General features: G+C 45.6%; 1 protein-coding gene across 2 annotated transcripts in view; it reads left to right on the top strand.

The window, feature by feature from the left end:
- Positions 1 to 27059, top strand: part of MERTK (MER proto-oncogene, tyrosine kinase) — a 570203-nt gene that overhangs the window by 419998 nt on the left and 123146 nt on the right. Inside the window, exons 9-10 of one of the 2 annotated variants that reach the window (XM_078649038.1) lie at positions 21756 to 21894; positions 25720 to 25873. In XM_078649038.1, the coding sequence (XP_078505164.1) occupies positions 21756 to 21894; positions 25720 to 25873 (293 nt within the window). The remainder of the gene's footprint in view (positions 1 to 21755; positions 21895 to 25719; positions 25874 to 27059) is intronic. The other variant, XM_078649039.1, reaches the window with a different exon arrangement.

The raw sequence follows: 27059 nt of genomic DNA, 5'->3' as shown, positions 1-27059 counted from the left end.
CCCAGTCAAAAGATCTGGGTGTAATCCATCACCGTTCTTTAGCCCACTCTGCCACCCCAGTTCAGACATGGCTATATGCAAATCAGTCTGACCCTGTGCCTCATGGGAACAGTCCAGCCCGAACTGCCAAGCCATGTCTTCCCCGGACCGGAAACAAGCATCTGAGGACCGGTTTCTGGCATTCCAGCCGTCTTCAGCCCGGCTTGCTTGAATCCAGTAGCAAAGTGAGCAAGGGACTCACGTATGAGCATACCCTGCCACACTTATGGTGGCCAAAAGCGGTACAAAAGGGGGTGGTGATGGACAGAGCATCTGAATCAATCAAACACTCACACCCAGTCAAAAGATCTGGGTTTAATCCATCACCGTTCTTTAGCCCACTCTGCCACCCCAGTTCAGACATGGCTATATGCAAATCAGTCTGACCCTGTGCCTCAAGGGAACAGTCCAGCCCGAACTGCCAAGCCATGTCTTCCCTGGACTGGAAACAAGCTTCTGAGGACCGGTTTCTGGCATTCCAGCCGTCTTCAGCCCGGCTTACTTGAATCCAGTGGCAAAGGGAGCAAGGGACTCACGTCTGAGCATACCCTGCCACACTTATGGCGGCCAAAAGCGGTACAAAAGGGGGTGGTGATGGACAGAGCATCTGAATCAATCAAACACTCACACCCAGTCAAAAGATCTGGGTTTAATCCATCACCGTTCTTTAGCCCACTCTGCCACCCCAGTTCAGACATGGCTATATGCAAATCAGTCTGACCCTGTGCCTCATGGGAACAGTCCAGCCCCAACTGCCAAGCCATGTCTTCCCTGGACCGGAAACAAGCTTCTGTGGACCGGTTTCTGGCATTCCAGCCGTCTTCAGCCCGGCTTGCTTGAATCCAGTGGCAAAGTGAGCAAGGGACTCACGTCTGAGCATACCCTGCCACACTTATGGCGGCCAAAAGCGGTACAAAAGGGGGTGGTGATGGACAGAGCATCTGACTCAATCAAACACTCACACCCAGTCAAAAGATCTGGGTTTAATCCATCACCGTTCTTTAGCCCACTCTGCCACCCCAGTTCAGACATGGCTATATGCAAATCCGTCTGACCCTGTGCCTCATGGGAACAGTCCAGCCCGAACTGCCAAGCCATGTCTTCCCTGGAGCGGAAACAAGCTCCCCATTGTGTTTTCCTACCTGCATTCCTTACCCACGTTTACCATTCCCCCTCTACCTCTTTACTCCCCATAAGAAGTGTGTATGCGCTAATAATTCCACATTATTTTGTAATCTCATGTTTTTTGTTTTTTTTTCTCCTATGTCTATACCTGTCTCTGTAATTATGGAACCTGTAACTCACTGATCCTCATGTAAAGCACTCTGATACCTCCGGGTCTAGCCAGCGCTATATAAAACTTTGTAAATAAATAAATAAATACAAATATGGTACTCTGTATTTTACAGTGAGTGATGAAAGGTTATACTACTGTATGATGAGCTGTATCTGATTGTCACGTGGATGATGTCGTCATTTGAGATGTCATCAGTGATGTCACTGACCATGTCATAAATGATGTAATATGTGACATCTTCAGCAGAGGATTGCGGGCGCACAAATTATAGTTAGCAGAACTAACTATAACGGAGGAATTTCAATGGTTTTGTATGAGTGAAATGTTCAGCCCTGAAACCTATGGTTTTTTCAGGGAATTTCAAAGGTTTTTTAAATGCTAATTCCTAACTATAACATGTCTGAAACCTATGGTTTTTTCAGTGAATTTCGAAGGTTTTTTTAAATGTTAATTTTTAAATGTAATAATAGTTATATGTATTTTTTAATACTGATTTTCTACAGTTTTTTAACTGTTTATTTTTAAATATTTTATTTTTTTAAATTACATTATATATTTTTAATATAAATGGAAAAAAAATGTTTTTTAAAATACTGAAACTTTTTTTTTTTAATTTATATTATTATTTTAATATATTTATATTAGTTTCGTAATTTTTTTCCAGATGGAATTACCAATGTTATCCTATGGAAGGAAATTAAAGTTGCAGGTAAAGTATGTTCACGTTACTTTTGTAATCCAGTGCTGCACTCCTAGGTTCAGCACTGGGACCTCTATCTAAAACAGGCAAGTAATTACGTTTTTATCGTTGGCACGATTTTTAGAGAATATTTGTAAGTTTCAAAAATCAACACTTAGAAACTTTTTCAGCAAAAAGCAGGCAATGATATCCTATAGAAGGAAATTCAAGTTACTGGTAAGTATGGTTAGAATTACTTTTCAGGATCAGTACTGGGCTCAAAGAAGCAGCACTGAGGTCTCTCCTGATAACAGGTGAGTAAATCGGAATTCGCAGTTCGGCTGATTTTAGAGGAATATTTGTAAGTTTCAAAAATCAACACTTAGAAACTTTTTCTGCCAAAAGCAGGCAATGATATCCAATGGAAGGAAATTCAAGTTATTGGTAAGTACGGTTAGAATTACTTTTCAGGATCCGTACTGGGCTCAAAGATGCAGCACTGAGGTCTCTCCTGCTAACAGGTGAATAAATCAGAATTTGTAGTACGGCTGATTTTAGAGGAATATTTTAACCTGTTGGATGCTCATGACGAGCTCAGCTCGTCATGAGCCACGGTGCTCGTGTGCTCATGCCGAGCTCAGCATAACGGTCCGAACGCTCACACGTGGGGATAATTCCCCCGCTGTGCTGAACGTTCTATGAAAACGGGTGTGGCCGTGACGAGCACCGGGGTCCTATGCGCGCCCTCCCCCCCCTTCCCCCCCCCCCAGCACAGTGGAGGAATTAAACCCGCGGCCAACGGGTTGAAGTTCCAAAAACTCCACACTTAGAAGAATTTCCAAGTGAAACCAGTCAATGTTAGCCTATGGAAGGAAATTCAAGTTACTGGTAAGTACGGTTAGAATTACTTTTCAGGATCAGTACTGGGCTCAAAGATGCAGCACTGAGGTCTCTCCTGATAGCAGGTGAGTAAATCGGAATTCGTAGTTCGGCTGATTTTAGAGGAATATTTGCACAATGGTGAAGGAAGGGGCGGGGCCTGAGGTGACATTTCTGCAAACACACCCTGTGGCGTGTTTTAAGTTGGAGAATTAATTCCTCCTCAATCCAGAGGGTCCCTAGGGGCCAACTAGCCCACCAGGTACCTCCAGTATGCGCCAGAGAGCTGCATTGCAGAGAGGTGTTCAGAGGCCACGCCCCTTTTTACAACACTCTGCAACGCAGCTCGGTGGCGCTTACTGGAGGTACCTGGTGGGCTAGTTGGCCCCCAGGGACCCTCAGGATTGAAGAGAAATTAATACCTGAACTTAAAACGCGTCACAGGCCGTGTTTGCACACATATCACCTCAGGCCCCGCCCCCTCCCTTCACCACTGTGAAAACGCACCCCGTGGCGCGTTTTAAGTTGGGGGATTAACTCCCCTTGAATCCTGAGGGTCCCTAGGGCACATCTAGCCCACCAGCTACCTCCATTAAGCGCCACAGAGCTGCATTGCAGAGAGGTGTAAAAACGGGCGTGGCCTCAGAATACCTCTCTGCAACGCAGCCCCCCTGGTGCATACTGGAGGTTCCTGGTGGGCTAGTTGGCCCCCAGGGACCCCCAGTATTCAAGGGGAATTCATTTCCCATCTGCAAACGCGCCAGGGGGCGCGTTTGCAGAGTACTGAAATGAGGGGGTGTGGCCTCCGGCCTGATGCCGGTCTTTCTTTTTTTTTTTTTTTTTTTTTTTTTTAAAGAAGGAGGGCTGTGTAGCCCCCCTTCCTTTTCTAATTTGTTGGCCCTTGGCACCCCATCCCCCAAGGCATGCCCCCTAATTTTTTATTAAAAAAGAAAAAAAAATTGGAAGGGGGCTGTGCGGACCCCTTCTGAGGCCTTATTCGGCCCCGGGGACCCCAACACCCGGCGCATGGTCTTTTCTAAATTGTTTTCCCTTCTTTTGGAGGGGGGCTGTGTTGCCCCCCTCCTCTGGCCACTTATGGCCCCGGGGATCCCATCACCCGGGGCCTATTTTTCTTTTTTATATTTATATTTTGGGGAGGTTGGCCGCGTGGCCCCCCTCCCGGGCCACTTGTAGCCCTCTCTGGTGGAGGCCATGGGGGGTCCCCAATTCCCCACTGTCCCAGCCGGCCTCCTGCGGGAGCTGGCATTGCTTTTCCACATAGGGAGCTGCTAAGATGCAGCTCCCCTTGTGGAAAGGCAATTTGGTTTGCATTTTGAAAGAGAGAGCAGGTTTCCTTCTCTCTCTTTCAAAATGCAAACCAAGTTTGCTATGGCAGGGCGGGAGCCGTGAGGCTCCCACCTTGCCATAGCAAACTACAGTGTGGGCGCGCCGGGGAGGTGGCGATCCTCGGGGCATGTGGGGGAACTCGAGCACCCCCACACAGGTTTTTTTTAAAACAATTGCGGAAAAAAAAGCCCGGGGGTGGCGGTCCCGGGGCTTGGGGGGCCTTTGATCCCCCCACCGAGTCATGTTAAAAGCTCTGGGGATGGCAGTCCCCGGGGCTGGGGGGGTTATGAGCCCCCCCGCACAATTTTAAATAAAGCCCCAGGAGTGGTGGTCCCTTTGGGCCCCCACCTACATTCTTTCATTGCGCCCGGGATTTAGCCCCCAGGGGGCTAATTACCAATATAGCGTGGGCTTATTTATTGGCAAGATCTGCGTACCCTGCGTGGATTTTGCCGATTTAAAAAAATAAAAAATTGGGGGGGCCCTGGGGGTCCTTGTGGGACCCCCTGACCAGGCCTAGGGGGTCAGGGTGTTTCTACCCTGCACCCTTTTTAGGTTTCGCCTGGCGTTCGCTGCGCAGCAGCGTTCGCGCAGGCGAAATCTTTTGAGAAGCAGTATGGGGCTTTGTCCCGCCTCTCTGTTCCATTGGCTAGCTCCATAAATGGAGGCTAGCCATTGGAAGAGAGATCTGTCGGTCATTGCCCGAGCAGATACGTGGGCGTTCCGGCGATTTTTACTCATCCCGCCCTTTGTAGTACGTCATGCGGCGGTGGGCGGTTGTTTTTTTTTTTTTTGTCTCGGCATGTTTGTTTCATTTCCAACGTGTGCTTTGCAGGGGTGAACTGCGCGATTTCACTTTCCTTGATTTGCAAGTAAGCAGCATTTTTTACTACTTTTTTTTATCCCATTCCCGCCCCCCCTCCCGCTGTCCGTGTGCCCGTTCCCGCCCCCCCTCCCGCTGTCCGTGTATATATTAGAAAACAATAAAGGTATTGCTGACCCGCGGCTGGACCCGCACTTCTGGGGCCGCCCTGAGACCCTAACTCGCTTGTAAGTCCGTGCTGTACTGCCTGCACTGTGCGTCTCCGCTCAATCCTCGAGCCGAAGTACGCACTACCCCAAAGCCAGACCGCACCACACAGCGTTGTCCCTTCTGCCGCCCAGAGCCGCTGTGTCCCAACCGCCACCGGAGATCTGCCGTCTCGCAGGACCAAGTGCGACTCGTACGCTTGGAGCCTACCAGCCACCCTGCACCGCACTTCTCCCCCGAAGCACCCGCTCTACTGGTGCGACTTGACCGGCATCGCATACTGCCCCAGTACGCCTCGAGTCCCTGCACAAACTCTGAAGGTACGCCACGTACGCCGCATACGCTAGAAGCGTGAGGAATTGCACTGTGCCCCGGTACGCCGCGAACGTACGCCTGAAGCGTATGCCGGCGCCCTGTCCCTGCACATACTCTGAAAGTACGTCTCGTACGCCAGGAGTGTACCCAGCTGCGCCCGCCTTTGCTCAACCTTCCGAGACGTACCGCCTGATTCCCTCGGCAGTATGCCTCGCACCAGCTTGCAGCGTCCCCTGTGAAGTTACGGCGCGCCCGCCGCCTGAGTGCCCGCCAGCCTGCCCTTTGCCCCCCAGTACGGGGCGTACCAGAGCCGCATTGCGAGCCGCCCTGTGCCTTTGAATCCGCACAGGCCGCTCCGTGTCGCCTTTCTGCATTGGGAGCCCCTGAGCGCCACGAAGGATCGCCTGCGCCCCGGACCCTCCGCTGTGCCCCCTCGAGGTCCCCGCCTAGACGCCCGCACCGCGGCGTCCCTCTAACCGCCGGATCTCCCAGGAAGGCCCCGCCTAGGGATATCTTCTTTCCTGCCCTAAAGAAACAAGGTACATTGTGCACAACGCCCCTGGGGGCCCGCAGTGGACCGGAAGGTCGTTTTGATTTCTAATAAGCCTCTTGCCTGTTTATGGTAGGGAACCCCCGTGAGGCAGAACCGCACAAAAACGCTATTTACAAGAACATCCCAAGTAAAGAAAGTATTGTGGGCATTGTTTTCTTTACTGATTTAAATACACTTTGCTGAGCGAATACTGTTTTAAGAAACACCTGAACTGAAGTATTGAATAGCCCAGAAAGTATCCATTCCAAGTTGGTGAACAGTATTGTGTGCATCCTGAATTCCATGTTATTTAAGGTCTTGTGATAAGTCTACAAATCTACTATTTTTACATAAAGTACCAGTATTTTTATACATACCACAGCCTGGTGTCCATTTGTGGGGGGGTCAGTGTTATTTATTGTATGTGATTATAAATGCTTAACTAATGCGCCCTGAGGATTAGCCTTGACTGCTCACGCCACGCAACCTAGAGGGTGAGCAGGGGTTATTCTTAAAGGGTAGTTCCCTTGCCCTGACTGGAGGAGAGGGTCCCTGTTTGTCACAAGTGCATACTTGCGCCAACCAGAGATCCCCAATAATCTTTTGAGAAGCAGTATGGGGCTTTGTCCCGCCTCTCTGTTCCATTGGCTAGCTCCATAAATGGAGGCTAGCCATTGGAAGAGAGATCTGATTCGTGGGCGTTCCGGCGATTTTTACTCATCCCGCCCCTTTTAGTACGTCATGCGGCGGTGGGCAGTTGTTTTTTTTTTTTTTTGTCTGGGCGTGTTTGTTTCATTTGCAACGTGTGCTTTGCAGGGGTGAGCTGCGCGATTTCACTTTCCTTGATTTGCGGGTAAGAGGCACTTTTTACTACTTTTTTTATCCCGTTCCCGACCCCCTCCCGCTGTCCGTGTGCCCGTTCCCACCCCCCCTCCCGCTGTCCATGTGCCCGTTCCCGCCCCCCCTCCCGCTCTCCGTCTATATATTAGAAAACAATAAAGGTACCCTTGCAGGTTATACTGCACGTGTAGCACGTCATGGAGACATCGCAATCTGGCTTGGGGACAACTTCCTACAAGAGCACCGCAGCCTTGGAGGTGCTTGGAATACGGAATAGGCCAGCGAGAGAGCCCTGGAAGAAGCGACCTCGAGAGAATGCAAAAGCCACGCGCAGCCAGGGAGACGGATGAGCACGAGCCTGTCCTGTCACCAGGCGTGCTCAGGGGTCAGGTCAGGCACGCTTTAGGCCCATGGGCCTTTCACCGGGGCAGGGCTTCCCGCTGTGATTCTCTTTCGATCAATTTTCGAGGTGCTTTGGCTATCGAGCGAAGCAAAGGGTTGCAGCTAAACTATGCAGTCCAGGGAAGTGCAGGCTCGACTGTTCCTCGTAGCGCCGGCCGGATCCCAGTTTATGTTTATTCAGTGAGCATCGCCTCCATGTTAATGACCACATTATGCAGAGCACCCCTCTCTAAACCTTTCCCGGTAGATGTTCTTCTGCAGTGCCGCGGGGGCTCTCTCTGCAACCTACACAACATTTAAACCGGAAATAAAGAATGGGTGTATGTGAGGGTGAGCGAGGGGTGATAGTTTTCTTTGTGCCCTGAAGTGCCTTGTTGATAAGTGTGTCATGAAGGTGTTAAATGCGCGATATAGCACATACATGATAGTCACGCCTCTAGCAGAAAAAGCACATCTCTGTTTTCATCCCAGACTTCTAATCCCTGCAGAACTAGAGGCCAGTGCATCCCGTTTTAGAGACAGGGACGTGAAAAAACACTTCCTCGTCCCATCACGACTACCGTATTTCCACACTTCCAGCACAAATAGCTTTGCCTTTTTTTCTATCACCTTAGAAGGATCCCGGAGGTTGAGGTTACTTAGCACGAAGCATTATAAGCAAGAGACTTCCAATCACAGTTCATGTTTTTGGGCAGTGCACGAGGTGTCACCATGGATCACCTGGTTCATGAAAGTCACTGAGAAGCCTGGGAGAAGGTGTTTCAACTGAAGGGCTGCAGGGCAGGATCCGTCCCCGGGCCCTGATGAAAGGCAGAGCGGGTCCGTGGGTGAAAGGAGGAGCCCCGTCGCCCCCGGGTGGTGGCAGAGCCGCACAGGGCACCTCACCTCCGCAGGGTCCGTCCCCGCCATGACGGTCCAGTTGTCTCCGGTGACTGGGCTGAGGTCCGGTGGATGAAAGGGGGAGCCGGGGAGAGATGCGAGACAATGAAAGAGCCTCCGAGGGGCAGCGGCAGCCGGCACTGCGCATGCGCACAGCGCAGGATCCGACCGGGGGAAAAACCAGCCCCCGCGGGGATCAGACACTGATCCCCACACACCACATACAGCTCACCCCACACAGCTCACAACACACTGATGGATCACGAGACACAGCTCATCACACACAGCTCACCACATACTGCTCACGAGACACACTCACCACACACAGCTCACCACACACAGCTCACTACCATGCATGCCAACATTTCAGAAGAGCAAAGTGGGTGTGTGTGGCTCTGGGTGTGTGGCTCTGGGTGGGTGTGTGTGGCTCTGGGTGTGTGTGTGGCTCTGTGTGTGGCTCTGGATGTGTGTGTGTGGCTCTGGATGTGTGTGTGTGGCTCTGGGTGTGTGTATGTGTGTGCGTGGCTCTGGGTGTGTGTGTGTATGTGGCTCTGGGTGTGTGTGTGTGTGTGTGTGTGTGGCTCTGGGTGTGTGTGTGTGTGGCTCTGGGTGTGTGTGTGTGTGGCTCTGGGTGTGTGTGTGTGGCTCTGGGTGTGTGTGTGTGGTAGTAATTGCTGTCTGCTGAGCTCGTCCGTAGGGTACAATAGGTCTCACATTTGCGAGAGATTAAGCTAATGTAAATGACAATGCCATTTATTTATCTGTTTTCAAAACCAACACATAAATACAAAATTTGTCATTTACAATGCCAATAGCTCTAACTTTTCCAAAGGCGAAACCATTGCATTGTAAATGCTTGTTGCATTTTGCGCTGACTTTTCTTAGGTTTCTTGTTCCTCGGTTCTACCAAGGCACAAGATGGCTGCCAACACTTCCTGGTTTGGAGTGTTGACAGCCAATTAGCATCCAGCTCGTGCTTGGCAGGGTGCGCGGATCCACCGTGGCCATAGATATGTATATGATTTTAATTTTGATTTTTTTTCAGGAACTACTGAACGGATTTACACAATTTAAGCAAAAGGCACGACTCTGAACCAAGGTCTACCTATCTGCCAAATTTGGTGTAATTCCATTCAGCAGTTCGGGCTGTAGCTGCGACTAAATGTTCCTATGGAAAATTGCATGGGGAGAACACGTTTTGGGACCCCCCTTTTTTCTCGGCCCCTGCTTGACGAATCACCCCGGGACTTTCAGGATAGGAGCGGACCAGAGAGCCCCACCAGTTTTGAAAATTTTTCGAAGTTCGTCAACCGGTGCCAAAGTTATTCCAAATAGAATGTTGCGGATTTCCTATGGAAAATAGGTCCTAACTATAACTACCTACTGGCCACCGCCAGTAGGTGATATATATATATATCTATATATCAATCAATCAATCTCCGGATCTCTAGTCAATATTCCATCCAGAACAAATTAATAAACAGGACATATCCTACTTGAGGTAGGCGGTAATTTGCAAATGTTTTGGGACCGCATTCACAGTCACAAAACATTAATGCATACTGCTAGGATTCGCTATTTGGAAGAGATGCCCTAAACACGTCCCTTCCAAATAGTGAATCGCAAACCCATTTTGCAATTTGGTAACAGGTTACCGAATCGCAAATTTGGGTTTGCTGCATCAGAGATGCAATTTTTTGCGATTGCAAACAAGCTGATTCTGCAAATTGCCCCGTTTGTGAGGAGCAAAATGCATGCTGCATCTAGCCCTTAGTCTCCTGGATATTGAATCAGGATCAGATTTGGTACCTTGAACTCACCCATCTGTGCTGGTAGCCCTAGAGTAGGGTCCTAGGACATTTGCCCTTATCTGTGGACTAGTGCCTATTTCTTAAGTTATTTTTTCAATCTTAACACCTCAAATCACTACTTAACCTGTTCATGGCCGTCATACCCTGTCAAATGGTATCCAAAACGATTTCCATTGAGGTGTTAATCAGAATAAGTACATACAATACATTGGGGCATAAACTGCTTTTCAACTAGAACCCTCAGGCCAAGCAATGCACACATCATCTGCCCACCAAGAATCAAAGGACTAAAAGATGGCAGCAGATCCTAGGGAGTTAAGTTCCCAAAGCCTTGGAAGAGTTTTCCGTCAGCCATGACATCACTGATGAATTTTAAGCTATTCAGGAAATGGATGAAAACTGAGCCATTCAGATATTTATATGGCAAAGAACCATAAGGCCACGTGGGCGTGTTACTGGTGTATGTGTTACATTGTCAGCCCATTACCTATGGGTTGCCTCAACAATCGCACTATGCACAATCTTCTTTCCTAATCATTGGTACAACTTTTGTGCAACACACTGCCAATTGTTAGTTTTAGCCTAGTAACTACAGTGATAGGTACTTACTTTGTTCATCACTTTACTTGATTATATGCTTGGCACGATACACAACAGAACATATATACAATTGAGGGAGGGTTCAAGGGGCAGTTTAACGACCAATGCACAGTAAATATCCCCCTAGTTAGCTTATGAAAAAACAACGAATAACTGTGGGTCTTAATCAAAGCTATGTGTGTATAAGGCTGGCTATGTGTCTGCTTCAGAAATTACTTTGAAGACAAACTATTGGACAAATACCCACTATGAAAAATGTCCATCAGTTACACGATTCGTACCGCCCAGTACATCATTTGGTCTACTTCACAGTAGGTAGTCCATTATTAGTCTCCATGAATAGAGAGAGGAGACAGTTGACTGGTAGATTGTTATTGTATTTGTAACTGAAAGCAGTGCATAAGTGATTAGTGAAAAAAGGTGAATGTGTTCGTAATAAAATTGGATGGTGCATGCAATACAACTTTATTCTGGAGTCATGCACCTCCAAAAATAAAATCAATAGAGTGCAAAAAAGTCAGATAGTTCAACCAAATAACTACTGACTGGGTAATCTGGTCGACATGTTTCTGCGGGCTTATGATGGCCAAGATGTGTACCTGCCGCTTCCTCAGGACCCATATACTTAATTGCTACTGCTTGTATGTGAAAAAATTATAAGACAATTGACAATAGGACATTAGTGAACAATAATGCTAAATGTCACCTGTTCACTTCTAGTTTTCCTCCTTAGGTATAGAAGTCCGATTATCAATCCGCCAGCGTGTCCACACATAGACAAGAAAGAATAAAATATGATAGCACCATCATTAGTAAGGGCTATATTTAGACATTGCTATATTGTCAGCATGTATGGTGCAATGACCTTAATATGCTCTCCAATGTTCAAAAATAACAAGGACTCACCTCAGTTTGTGAGGGGAAATGCCTCGCCTCACCTGGCAAACAGCTCCGGAATCTGAAGCACCGCTCTGTGTTACAGAAAATATTAACAAGTTGTGACGAAAACACATGACCACTTGGCAATGAAAAACTCAAAAACCCAAAGAACACTCAACTACTCGATAAGTGTGCTTTAAGGGGATTCTCTTATGTCAGACTATTTCAATAAAAAGCTGTTCATCAGCCGACTCATTTCCTGATTTTTGTTATTTTTATCATTTGTTGTTCATTTATTTCACATTTATCACTCGCTTCTCCACACTTTCTCCTCTACCCGTTTTTACACACTAGGCTTGAATGTAGTGCCCATCGATTGGATAAACATCGTTTCATTCATGCCTCCTCCTACTTGTGCGAAAAAACTCTGTTCCAAAGTGCGGTCTCAGCGAGGGTTGGTATATATTTTGAGATCCACTAATTGTGACCTAATATCTCAGATCGCAAATTCGGTTTATAGTTTGTCATCTACTTACTATATCTTCCGTGGTGTTGCTTCCAATACATACACGGAAGACAAGATGCTATGCGCAGTCATCGGAAAAGTCTGAATTGCAGCTCATTCAGTCAAACATACCGTCATTCGATATGCGGACAGCGCGCTTACACTCACGGGTTAATCTTAGTTTGTCCTCTCATACATACACCCTTACCTGTCCGTCGATACTCCTGTCAGCCTGCCGGGCTGTTTGGGGAGGTGCCGCGGATCGGGTAGGGTACTTCCCTATTGATTCTATCGCGATCATGATTGGACCACCACTACTTCCTTAAACTACCGAGAGTCATGGGAAATGTAGTTAACACTAAGTCGTGCACTTCCTTATTGTTTTTTCGTTGTTTTTTCGCGATTAGGATTGGGCCACCAGTTCCCCACTGGACTACCATAACTCATGGGAAATGTAGTTAATAATATGGCGTATACTGTGATATGACGATCCTGTTGTTGAAATCACTATTTACGATACAAAATGACATTAATATTTTCGTACAAACCCACTATGTCACTAGTTTGGTTAGAGGCGAGTGGGGTACTAGCTTTTTATATTACTTATAGCGCATCTACTTCAAGGTTGTAATGGAGTTGAACTTACTCTCCCGCAATGTATCTAGTGTTCAAAGACTTGCAATGTGGATCATTACACATTATCTTGTTTGAAGTCAAACAAGATAATGTGTAATGATCCACATTGCAAGTCTTTGAACACTAGATACATAGCGGGAGAGTAAGTTCAACTCCATTACGACCTTGAAGTAGATGCGCTATAAGTAATATAAAAAGCTAGTACCCCACTCGCCTCTAACCAAACTAGTGACATAGTGGGTTTGTACGAAAATATTAATGTCATTTTGTATCGTAAATAGTGATTTCAACAACAGGATCGTCATATCACAGTATACGCCATATTATTAACTACATTTCCCATGAGTTATGGTAGTCCAGTGGGGAACTGGTGGCCCAATCCTAATCGCGAAAAAACAACGAAAAAACAATAAGGAAGTGCACGACTTAGTGTTAACTACATTTCCCATGACTCTCGGTAGTTTAAGGAAGTAGTGGTGGTCCAATCATGATCGCGATAGAATCAATAAGGAAGTACCCTACCCGATCCGCGGCACCTCCCCAAACAGCCCGGCAGGCTGACAGGAGTATCGACGGACAGGTAAGGGTGTATGTATGAGAGGACAAACTAAGATTAACCCGTGAGTGTAAGCGCGCTGTCCGCATATCGAATGACGGTATGTTTGACTGAATGAGCTGCAATTCAGACTGGTCCGATGACTGCGCATAGCATCTTGTCTTCCGTGTATGTATTGGAAGCAACACCACGGAAGAGATAGTAAGTAGATGACAAACTATAAACCGAATTTGCGATCTGAGATATTAGGTCACAATTAGTGGATCTCAAAATATATACCAACCCTCGCTGAGACCGCACTTTGGAACAGAGTTTTTTCGCACAAGTAGGAGGAGGCATGAATGAAACGATGTTTATCCAATCGATGGGCACTACATTCAAGCCTAGTGTGTAAAAACGGGTAGAGGAGAAAGTGTGGAGAAGCGAGTGATAAATGTGAAATAAATGAACAACAAATGATAAAAATAACAAAAATCAGGAAATGAGTCGGCTGATGAACAGCTTTTTATTGAAATAGTCTGACATAAGAGAATCCCCTTAAAGCACACTTATCGAGTAGTTGAGTGTTCTTTGGGTTTTTGAGTTTTTCATTGCCAAGTGGTCATGTGTTTTCGTCACAACTTGTTAATATTTTCTGTAACACAGAGCGGTGCTTCAGATTCCTGAGCTGTTTGCCAGGTGAGGCGAGGCATTTCCCCATACAAACTGAGGTGAGTCCTTGTTATTTTTGAACATTGGAGAGCATATTAAGGTCATTGCACCATACATGCTGACAATATAGCAATGTCTAAATATAGCCCTTACTAATGATGGTGCTATCATATTTTATTCTTTCTTGTCTATGTGTGGACACGCTGGCGGATTGATAATCGGACTTCTATACCTAAGGAGGAAAACTAGAAGTGAACAGGTGACATTTAGCATTATTGTTCACTAATGTCCTATTGTCAATTGTCTTATCATTTTTTTCACATACAAGCAGTAGCAATTAAGTATATGGGTCCTGAGGAAGCGGCAGGTACACATCTTGGCCATCATAAGCCCGCAGAAACATGTCGACCAGATTACCCAGTCAGTAGTTATTTGGTTGAACTATCTGACTTTTTTGCACTCTATTGATTTTATTTTTGGAGGTGCATGACTCCAGAATAAAGTTGTATTGCATGCACCATCCAATTTTATTACGAACACATTCACCTTTTTTCACTAATCACTTATGCACTGCTTTCAGTTACAAATACAATAACAATCTACCAGTCATCTGTCTCCTCTCTCTATTCATGGAGACTAATAATGGACTACCTACTGTGAAGTAGACCAAATGATGTACTGGGCGGTACGAATCGTGTAACTGATGGACATTTTTCATAGTGGGTATTTGTCCAATAGTTTGTCTTCAAAGTAATTTCTGAAGCAGACACATAGCCAGCCTTATACGATACACAACACCCAAATGAAGCCACCAATTAAGCCCAGAAAATTAGAAGAACCACTGCAGTGCCTGCATTTTATTACTTTGATCATAGACACAGAAAAAACACCAGTTCAGTGATTAGTACACGATGAAGCCATGCAAATAGTAACATAAACCCAGGCTTAGTGAAAGCATCAGTACTATAGCAAGCTCCCGTTTTCTTGCAATTTGGACTTGTTTTAAGTCTGTTTTTTATTATGTATTTCAACGTATGCAAAATAGCACTAAAACCAGTGATAAACTTGCAATCTTACTATTTTTTCACAATTCTGTCTCTTGTAATTGTATGTTTTAAATCCCCCATTTTTTTACACCTCGTTTGCATAAAATGTTCTTTCACTGCTTTTTAAGCACATTTTTGTCAGATAATTACGCTTAATTAGACTACTGTAACACAAACTGGAACAGCAGCAGCTCCTTTGTTTTCCGAAACTGTATATACGTGTGGGTAACGAATATTAATGCATAAGGATAACGTATTTCTTTTGAGGTCTGTGCTTATTTTTCTTTCATGGCTTGTTAATGTTTCGTTCTGGAAACAGAAGTCTAAACACAGATAGGAAAAGGAAACACTTTGGTGATTTATTTGTATCCTCACCTACCAAATAAATGTCAAAAACAAAGGAATGTCATTGGTGTACATAACTGTGGACATTTCTTAGCTGTGTCTGTGCAGCAGGCTGGCAGCACATTGACACCGCACCCCAGTAATTTTAATACATTGTTTATGGTTTTAATTCTTTGTCGCACTCTGGCCTGGCGACACCACTGTCACACATTACTGAAAATCGCCTTAAGAAACGAAAACTTCACTTCCTGCAAACGCCTATCCTGGTCTGCTGTAAATATTACTGCAGAATAGATGAGTCACACAGAACTGCTGAACTTGTATGAAGAACGACAAAGCACACCTGCTGTAGCCAGGGCCAGACAGGCTTTTTATTCCGCAGGGCATTTCCCTTGTGGGCTGGAGACCGTGGAGGCTGGTTTTAAAAGCTCCTGGCCACTCCTGCTGCCTGTACAAGACGTGCAGCGGGGGAGAGAGAGGGAGAGAGTGAGAGAGAGAGAGAAAGCGACTACAGTGGAAAAGAGAGAGAAGCAAGAGTAACTTGATGGATTGCAAGGGAGAAAGCTTCTGAAGTTAAGGGGAGACAGGCTGATTTCAGCAGCTGATGTACATGAAAGGGAGAGGTGCTGCTTAAAAAAAAAAAAGTAAGTTTCCCTTTGGGAAACACTTCAGGTAGAGGAAGACTGTTGTAAATGAATCTAGGACTCTAGTGTAATTTTTCCTGATTCATGCCCTTATATAGGTATAGATTATCCTATCCTTATATAGGCATAGAAATCATTACCATATTTAGACTGAGCCTATGCAGCCCCAATACGACATGGCTACTTCCACTAAATTCCAAGAATCAACGATTTCTTAGAGAAACTCGCCTTCAGCAGCTAGGGACTTCCCCTTGCCTGAATACTAATTTATCTAGGAAATCATGGACTTTTCGAAGAGCCGAGTCTTTGATGACGTTATTAAGTCCAATCACACGTCAAACTCGGCACCTTCAAAGTATAAATATGCCTAGATTTGCCCAGACAAAAACACAGTGGTTTGGAGCAGATCGACTTACTACTTGCCCGACGCCCTGCAGCAGCAAGTGCCGAAGGAAGCCGACCCTCCAGCTGACGCACTGAGAGAAGCTGTCTTTTCTCCTGCCGAGAAATCCAGCTCCAGTGTTTCCAGGCTACCCTTGCGGGTTGCTGGGAAATCGAGTCCTGAGATAGAGATACAAGACCTCCTTCATTCTAAACCATGGTAAGGAGCTGATTAGACCCTTAGAGAATTCTTGGATAGATTCTTGGCAGAGAAATACTAAACTTAAACTACTCCTTACTTACTTCTTCCCTTGTACTAGACTTAGGTTAGGTACACCGGGGTAGGCGTATTTTAAAAGCACCAGTTGAGTACTTTTAGTCATTATTTTATCACTGTATGTATTTTATATGTTTTAGGCAACTTATGGCTTAGAAACCATATCATGCTTTTACAGTACTACTTTATAATGCTTCTCGTATTATATGCCCTGTACTTTATAACCAGTATTACGATTGTAGCAGTACATTTCTTATGCTTGAGAAAGAAGACTGTTCAATAAATACTTTTTATTGAAAACGCCCGTCTCTCTATTTTCTCAGCACCGCTGGTGAAACAAAGCATGCATGATTGACTGAGTAAAAGAGTTATCTATTGTTTCCGCGACTCTAGAGATTGATTTCTTATTCTTGGGAAACAAAGTTGTCATGTTTATGCGGTTGTCAGAAACTAATCCCTTCTTGTGAATTCGAGAAAGTTTCTAGTGACCACTGAGCTAGCTGGCACTCACAATTAAGTCTAATAGATTCGGTAGAGACCTAGTCGACCTCAGTCCTACGTCTAAACTACAGGATTTATTATTCCAATGGGCAGAGCCTATTGGGAATGTAGGAACTACACTACAAGCCCATTTCCCCCTCCCCTCCCTAACAAAGCCACCCAACACAATTACCAATGGCTACGTAATTAAGGTACTGAATTTGGAAAAAGACTAAGACTTAACATAGTCTTCTCTGGAACAGGAAGCCATTAGGGAGCTTTACATGTCTCTGGCACATTACATGCTAAACAGGGGGTCTCCAATATTTTCTGTAATAAGATCTACTTATGTTCAATGAAAATCATCCTGAACTATTAATACGGTTAGTGTTGTAATAGTGACCGCAAGGTACATTATTACGCTATTGGCCACCCTATGCCAGGTTACCAGCAGCGATCACCTCAGTGTATCAGGCAGGGTTGTCAGCAGAAATGTAAACATGTCCTTTTCGCTCTGGAATGTCTTTGCATAGTTAATACATAACAGTCATACTGTAATGCTCGTGGCACCAAGGTAATTATTATAGTAGCAACTTGTCTTCCCAATGCCGGATCATTTATCCCTCAAATGTCAGCTTTAAAAATATTTTAGCAATTCAACCATTTTTTTCACACATTCATTTCTTAATTCTGAAAATGCACACATTTTCTTTTTCAATCTACACTTTTCAATTTAGATATGCATATATTAATTTAGCTGAGCAAAAGCTTCTACTTTAGTAGGCTCGGCTGCACACAGGAGAGCTACTTACAGGTAGGTGGAGAGCTACCGGTATCTCACGAACTACACGTGGGAGAAGCCTATGCTAAAATGTGTAAGCAAAGATGTAATGTTACACTCCAGTAGCATGGGAAATGATGGTGAGAAAGGGGAGGGTTTAAGGCAGTGTCCTGCGGGTCGAAGGTCAATGTAAGAAAATGCAAGATTATGACTTTAATGAGAATGTGCTGTGAATATATAGATTATCTTGTTGTACCTAAGATTCAAAATGAGCCTATTTCTAACTTCTCCAAACTATTCTGAGCACATCAAATTGTGACATGCAGAAAAAACTAAGGCACATGGAGGTTTGTATGTTATCTGACTGCAGAAATATTTTGATTATAAACTTGTTGCCTAGCATCACTTAAAAGTATAGGTCACTGTTCATGGGATGATTAACAAAGCTAGACAAAAAACAATTGTATGGTTTAATTGTACTAGATTGTCATTTATTCGTAAGGATCGGGAAAAAAAAAGATTAGAAATGTTGATGGCTGTACCTGACTTTGGGTGCTGGATGTTTACATGTTCGGTGGAAAAAGCAGTGTTGTTCTAAATAAATTGCACCATTGTGTGAATTAGATTGATGAGTACAAAACACATAGTTGGCAACTAATGCTGTCACTACCTGTAGGAACATGGAAGTCACGTAAGATGCCTGCTATTTTCTTATTACAGACTCACCAGATATCCATCTAGTTATACAGTCTGTGATTGACATTTGTGATGACAGAATATTAAAAAAATGCCTGAGGGAGGAGCCTAGCTCGCGACCGAGATGGCCGCGCTTTAGCTCGGCTCCGTTCGCCCGCCTGTGTTTTTCACATTTATCCTGCATTTATCCTGCCCCGGGAAGCCCTCCTTGCTGTGTGGTGCTACTACGACGCACTGCAGGCACTTACCACCTGTTCCGGTTGTCCTGGCTGCTGTGGGTCTGGTGCAGTGTCCCCGATCGTTCCCGGGACTCGAGAGCGGACTGGCCTGGTTCTTCGTCCCGGCTCCTGGGCCGGATGCAGCCTGCGGGCTTGCCCTTCGGGGCGCGCTGGAGGTGATTGGAGGGCCGCTGTTCGTGTGAGCCGGAGGTTCCTGGCTGAGAGACTCCTGTGTGGCAGCGGCCTTGGATGGTGACGCTGCCCTTCATTATTGGGGTTCCTCGTATGTTCGGCTTCCTCCCCCTTTGTTCTCCGGTCCGGCCATTTTGTTCTTTGCCGCCCGGACTCGGAGATCGGGACTGGCGACATTGGAGGGCCGGCGAATCCCCTTCTTCTGGTGGCCCCCCTTCCTGTCCGGGGTGTTCTTCTGCCTGTCGACGGGACTTCATCTGCTTTAATGCCGCCCCGGCGGAGGTTGTTGGCCGCGCGGCCTGTTCGGGCTCTCAAGATGGCGACCAGCCCCATTTGTTTGGGCCGGGCCCAGACGAGCACTGGGGGCCCGCCACAAGGCCCGGGTGTCGAATACTGTGAATGTTTTCCTGCACTTAAGGGGATCCTGACCATCCTGCTATCCTGGCGGCTATCGGTGGCCGCGCCACTCCTGGCTCTCGAGACGGTTCCTCACTACGGGCCTCCCGGGCCCCCGCGACCGGATGAGGCATCGATATCGCGGGGTGTGGCTGGTGCTCTCCTGGCGGACTCGGCCCCGGCTGCCACCCCAGAGGCGCGCATCCTGATGGCGCCTTCTCCTCCTGTGCTGCCTCCTCTGCCCTTGGCCCGGGAGCCGGATTTTGTTTTGCCGGACTTTCATGATTCTCCTGGTCCCTCTCAATCACCACTGCCCGATGACGTCTCCTGTACCGGCCCGGATGGGTCGGCTTTTATGGATATATCCTTGGAACTGTGCCTGCATCGTTTGCTACATTCTGTGACTTTCCTGGATCTTCCATGCTTTTCTTCCTGTGACTTTTTTGGACTGCCGTTCGACTTTCCTGCTGCCTGCCTTCTGCTCTTTCTGGCAGGGTCCTCGTTGGATCGGACCCTTACTGCTTTGGATAAAAAGGGTCAGGGCTGATGAAAACTGGCTCCTATTTGCGGTGGTTCATGAACGGTTTGGATGATCTCTGTGTCCTGATATGGCTCTGTGTAACTGGTTAGTGCTCCTGGACTTTGGCCTGATACCCTTCGGCTTCCCGAGGACTTGGACCCTTAACCCGGGCGGGTGGATGGGTGCATTTACTCCTGTCTTTGGCCCTCCCCCGTGTGTATGTTTGTATGTCTTTATTCCCTTCTTTCCTTCCCTCCCTTTCCCCCCCCCCCTTTTTTGTCTTCTAATTCCAACTTTTCTTGTTCCACTAAATTTCGGGTTCAACTTAGGGCGACAGGCACGCTGCGGGGTGGTAGGCCGTAGCCTTCTGCAGGGGTGCAGGGTGGGCTTAGGGGTGGGTGGGGGGGGTCTGTTTGTGTCGGGGGGTCTTTTCCCCCCTTATTTTCCCTTTTTGTTCTATGGCTCTTGTGTATTCACTTTTTCGGGACTCTGTCACCTTGTATCTCCCCCGGGGGTATTCTGTTCTTCTTCCGGTGTGTGGCTGATTGTGGTTTGCTGCCTATTCTGGTATTATGTTGATGTTACATCGCATGCCGGTTTTATTGTCCTGTTTTTCCCCCTGAGGATGCATGGTCTGGCGGGTGTTCCTTCTGTTGTTCTTTTTCCCTCTTTCCCTTCCTCCTTTATGGAGGTGCCCTTTTTCCGTTGGGGAGCGTATTGCATAGTCTTTGTGATGGGGCTTTTTGACCACGTCTTCTTTGTTTGGGTGGGGGCGGAGGTGAGTGTGCGCGATTGATTGTTGCCACTGTCGCTATTTGGTGGTCTGATTCTGTTTTTGTCCTTTGCTCGAATTGATTATATGGCTTCATTTTTTACGTTGTGTTTATAAAATGGCGGCTTGCCGCGGTCCCTCCCTTGTATTCTCGTATACGGCCCGTTATTCTTTTGGTCCCCTCCCCGTGCTAGAAAACTTAACCTTTATTATCCTGCTCTTGCTGAACGCTCGATGGTCTTTCTTGTTTCACCAGTGCTCCTGTTGTTATATCCTGTGCAGATCTTCTTTTTGTATGCTGGTTATTTGACCATTCTGTTTCTGGCCGGCCCGTGGGGTTGTAGGCCAGTATTTGTGAGCTTTCATTGTCAATAAAGGTTTTCAAAAAAAAAAAAAAAAAAAAAATGCCTGAAAGTATAACTAGCTTGAGGATTCAAGCAGTGTCAAATTAAAATTTTAGAGCAAGGCTGGGGGACGGGTGACCAGCAACCTGCATTGTACTTACTGACAGCAGCTTGGGGAGTAATTGCCCTCTTGTTTCAAGTTGCAAAAAGTGACTTTTCAGTGCTGATTTGTATTGTTGTAGAGGGTGAATAACCTGAAATAAAGCTGTTTGCCCTGGATCACAAAATGTAGCTAAGGAATCTTGACTCCACATGTAACACATTAGCTATTAGGCCACCTCTCCTAATTGAGAAGAGTGGTGGAAATGAAACAGAGTCAGATTTACCCAATATATCTGAAGTACCAGAAAAGGTGTCCACCATAACAAGACGTAAGTACCTTACTTAAGGTTTGGAAGATAAAACAATCCGTCACAAATGTGGCAGATGCCGCTCTGGGATATTACAAGCTCATTATAGCCTACATCACGTGCAATAAGTCAGGCGGGCTATCCGTCACATTTTGATGGAGTGGTCTGTTCAACAAACTCTATATAAAGCGCTAAGCGATGTCAGATAAAGTGGCACAGTACAGCTATATTGTAGCAATCCAAACATGCGTAACACCAGCAACACTCCCCTTCTACCACCTAGACAGTGCAGTCTGTGTTGGATCCGAATGAGAACATATTCTCGTCTCTGGGTGCAAGTACAACTAAGATTTGTGTTTTTGCTAATTTCCTGCAGAAGTGGTTTGTGAATGGCAGCACTTTGGCTGTTCCCATCAAGGAGTTCAACGCTACGTGCACCATACAAGTGGCAGCCTCCACAAAGGGAGGAGAGGGGCCATACAGCGAAGGAATCCGAATTTCCATTCCAGACAACGGTAAGTAGCAATGAACTGTCCTTCATTTTTATTTTTATTAAAAAATATATTTTTATTATGATTTTTAATTCCACAGTGTATCACGGGAAGGTCCCAATCACTTCACCTTAAGTGCGTGGCTTGCTTTTGTAGGCTGCATCACCTCCTTCTGAAAAGCATGAGACCTCTCATCCAGTTGTGGCATTGTCAGCTTCATAATTACGCAGAGCGTGCTGGTTTTAACCACTACTACTTGTTGTGGGGTGCTGATCTTTTTTGTGACAGTACTGTACAATCCTCTAGAACAGAGGAACCTAACTTTGCTGACGCGCATCCCAGACATTTGTAAAGGAGCAGAAGTGAGCAATCTGGCTGGTAAATTTCCATCCCTCTACAGAAAATACACTTTATGTTCCTTTCTTTAAAGAAATTGGGTGCTCTCTTTGCGACTTATTCCGGCCCCACCCTCTGCATCAGAAAGCTTGCATACTACAGCATCAGGTTTATGTTCAAAAGAATCTGGGACAGTCTACAGGGGCAATATTACATCAACTTTACACCAGGGCAAAACCGAGCTAACCAATTGCACCTTTTATGCTCAGTTTTGAATTGGCCTTTAGGGCATTCTGGCACTGCCAGGTGGTCTGGCTTGAAAGTGCCAGTGTGAGAGTTGTGAAAGGACCTAAAATACAAGGCCGCACACTGGCCATTTTAGGCTAGCCCATCTGCCAATGCCACAGTGCCCGACAGACCAGTCCGACACTGTTTATGCTACATTTGTGATTCACAATGGGCCAAAAACTATTTGTGCTACTATCGTGACCCAATATAGAGCTCACTGATGTGACCCCTAACCTAGTCCTGCCTTTCACAGCTGAAAAGAGGAGGAAAGGCATTGTCTCAATTTCACATTTTGTAAACTCATCATGGAAAGCATAACATTAGATGGAGTCATGTTTCTCATGGTGTAAAGGCCATTTACTTCATTTCCAACAACACAAGAAGCAAACCTGGTTAAAATAAATGTGCCCTCTTTTCTTCACCAGTGCAAATTTTCTATATTATAGCCCCATATCCCTGGTAAATGAAAGCTGTTTAGACACCGCAGTTGCAGGTATATGTAATCAGTATTAACCACGCCACTACATGAAAACCATGACTGAAGAAGAAATTATGAACTTGGAGACAGTAGCTAAGATCTGTATTGAAACAAGTTTGTATCTTTTTTTCTTTAATATTTCTAAACTGTTAGCTTTAATCATATGCAGTGAATTGTATTATGCTTCTTTGGCACAGTTTTCAGTGAAATATGCATTATTTACTATTATATTTTCCTATTGGTTTGGTTTTGAGATTTTCGAATGTGCACACCATGAAATGGAATGTATGGCACAAGGTGATACCTTAATATTGACTTTTAATAATCGACGTACAACAATATCAACTGCAAGATTTAGCACAATATCATTGAGATAGGTAGTTGTGGATTCTGCTAGTAAAACTACACTCCCATAAATATGCTTACTTTGACGATATTGTGCAATTCAAAGCCTTACTGTTGATAGTGGTGCAGATCGATTATTTTGTATTCGATATTTTGATATACATCGGGGTCAGAGACGTTTGAAGGCATGGGCAAAATGGGCCTTAGCCCAGGGCCCCAGCCTTTCAGGGGCCTCCTGATAGAGCCAGCTGTGTACTGCATAGAGTCTTGCCCTGATGTCATAAAAAAATTCTTAACTCGTTAACCGCGGCGGTAATTCCGCAGCGGTGCGGGCGTTCCGTGCGCGGTTGGGGCCGTGTCGGCCGTTGGACGTGCGCAGCACTACGAAGGTAGTGCTTGCGTCAGCCAACGGCCGACGGCAGCACGCAACAGGTTAAACAGATTGTTTTAAATACCATTTTTCTTTACATTTATTTTTATGTAGGTGATGTATGTGAGTCTATCATAGACATTTTGCACTTTTGTTTGTTTTTTAACACCATGCAACAGCCATAAAAAAGTTTTTGGGGGATGGAAACTGGACATCACATATGAGAAATGGGTGGGGGTTACAAAGATTACTTGCAATAATGTTAGTGAGCTGCTGCTGTGTTATAATATTGAAAGCACTTCACTACCCCTGAATATTAGATGCAAATACATTTGGGGGCAGATTTTCAAGGTCTGGCGCATTTCTGCAAATCAGCAGGAATGCACCAGAACACTTGCGACAATCAAAACCACCTGTGCGCCACCACTGATGCGCCGCGGTGGCGTACGGATGGGCATATGCATGTCGCACCCCTCCGGCGGAAATGCGCGCATTGCTGGAGTCACGTCGCAAGCGCGACGCGGATCCAGCAAGGCTCGGAGGTGCTCTATGCCTAACATGTTGCGTCACTCCTTATGCCTGCCTCAAACAGGTGCAGGATTTGGATGCAGCATGGCCGTAAAAGTGACTCAGTGAAATCTTGTAGATTTCACGGTGTCACTTTTACGAGGCGTACCTGCGAGGGAACGCCCACCCTGCGCTGGAACGCCCACATGAAACCTGACGCAGGTTTCATGTGGAGCAGGGGTTTACAACGTGACAGATCTCCCTAGATGCATCACGTTGTAAATACGGTGCAACATGGCGCAAGGTTTACGCCGCCGCTGCATCACAGAAGTGACGCAACGGCAGCGTAAATGTGTCAAAAGGGGCTGGTAAATCTGCCCCTTAGAATTTAGACCTCTGTGCCTGTGCACTGTCAGTGACCTGGCTACAGAAGCATGGAAGAGCTGACATTGGATCATAAATTCAAAACTGTTCCGAGCAGGGGACCACTAATTATGTTTGGCCCAGGGCCCCTAAAATCCTTAAAATTTGTCTGATCTGGATGTCAGCACCTCACTGCTATAACCTCATTGTGGCCTACCTACCATGACCTTGTTCGGAGTACCGACGGCTGTAATTCTACAAAGTATAGAACATGAATCCAGATTCATAATAATACATTCCAAGCAGCATCACAAAAGTTAGACCGTATACAATAATCTGTATTAAACAGCATGTGCAGTCCTTAAGCTCTTGAGTCTCCATGGACAGTAAAGTGATCTACGTGCTGTACAAACGTCAAACACAAAAATGCTTTGAATCTGACCAGTGTTTAATTTGTGTAGGTGGTTGCAGGGGGTGGGCACTGGCACTCCTGTTTGGGGACTCCGGCATATTTTTCATCATCAGCCTTTGAGAGAGAGGAAAGGGTACAACAGGGAGAAGGCAAAGATGGGTCAAAATAAAGTATAGGGGTACAAAGCTTTCTCTGAGGCCCCCCACCCCCCACCGAATGCCAGTTTGCCATACAACAAGGATGTTAGTTTTGATTCCTCCTCACGCCTCTTTCTTCCTTTGATTTCACCTCATGCCTCTTTCTTCCTTTGATTCCACCTCAGGCCTCTTTCTTCCTTTGATTCCCCTCAGGACTCTTTCTTCCTTTGATTCCACCTCATGCCCCATTCTTCCTTTGATTACACCTCATGCCTCTTTCTTCCACCACCCTAAACTTCCTGTTTCTTTATCTACTCTTGTAGGATTTTTTGTAGCCCTGCTGTCTTTCTTTGTCACTGTTCCTGTCTCTTCCTTCCTTTTTGTCACTTTTCTGCTTTTCTCCCTCTTGCGCTGCCTGATGATGTAAATAAGTCTGGTCCACAGCAATGAGTGTTTGCTCCACCACTGTCACAACTGGCAAAAATGAAGCTCTGCACACACGCACTGTCTGACACCCCAATGACTTTGACTCTTCGCAGGTCAGGATGAGCTGTCTTGAATGTTCGTTATGATGATCAGTCTCATTGAACTGAATTGTCTCCTATTCCACCAGGTTTAATAGCTTTTGAATCTTCTTCCACCCCAGCATCGGCCCGCACAGACCCCCTCTCCATCATCTTTGGACTTGTCTGTGGCGTGCTCCTCATTCTGGCAACTGTATATGTGGCCTTCCTTGTCAGAAGGCGGTGCACTGAAACCAAATTTGGGTAAGTCATAGACAAACGAGGGAATGGCTATCTGGCATTTGTTTTATTGTTTGGGTTGCGTGGTGAATTCAGTATGTTTGTATGTTGTTTAGGTCTAGGCAGGGACCTAAAGGAAGAGATTTTTTTTAGTCACTGTCATTTAGGAACTTATTTTGTTTTCCATTCACAAAAGAAGCTTTAAAATCATTTACCTTGTACTATGACTTTGCTACTGCTACAATTTCATTTTATAAAGTGAGAACATTTAGATGATTTTAGAAATCACAGTGGTAAAGGGGAATTTAGGTTTTAGTCACTTGCTGCAGATGTCAGAACCGCATCCAGCAGCAGGCTGTGAGTATCAGGTGGCAACACAGCGCCCTGGAGAAGGAGATGAGGTCGGATAGGGAAGTAGGGATACGAGTGAGAAATTGATTGGGGGGAAGCAGACATCACGAAGGCGTGAGACCCGAAATATACTTTTTTGCACTTGAAGGGTGGGTTTTCGCTACTATGTATTGATCCAGCGGGCTATAGAAAATATATCATAAACAACGCTACCCAACTTCATAACCTATAAACAAAATTCTATACTAAATTATGGACCCATTTATAAACCTGACATATTTTGGGCCTACTGAATCAGGTGGTCAGATTAAATCTATATACACATTATCTACAAACTATATACAATTTTATACATCTGCGGAAAGAATATTGTCATTAGAATAAATCCTAATTATTTAAACGACCACCATAGGCGACGTGATCTAGCTAATAGTAACCTGCACTTCTGAATAACCAAGACCAGCTTGTTTGTCAAAAGTAAGATTTTATTTACTAAATTATGGTATTTTAATTGATAGTTTTATAAAAGTAATTTATTAGCATTGAAGCAAGCATGATTGTAAAGAAACATGAGAAAAATACAATTTAAGCAAGTGAATCAAAGTTAAAGTGAGTATTTAAAGTTTAGCATTTCTAAAACCTAAGTCCCTAACTGAGCTAAATAGATAGAAATTAAAGTAAAGTTCTTTGAGGATTCTTACGTGCTCCACGCAATGTCCGACAGCACTTCACCCTCATCGGAAAGTCAGAAAGCAGCAGCCAGCCCATCCCTAGGGGCATGACTTTTTATACCTTTCTACACTAACTAAACTACGCAAAGGAAAGTTTTCAGAAATCTTCGACGTCCCATTGGCTGAGA

This window comes from Lissotriton helveticus, chromosome 6, assembly GCF_964261635.1.
Source record: "Lissotriton helveticus chromosome 6, aLisHel1.1, whole genome shotgun sequence".
Lineage (NCBI taxonomy): Eukaryota > Metazoa > Chordata > Amphibia > Caudata > Salamandridae > Lissotriton > Lissotriton helveticus.
The sequence above is the reverse complement of the archived record's forward strand: the minus strand, read 5'-3'. Positions and strand labels throughout refer to the sequence as shown.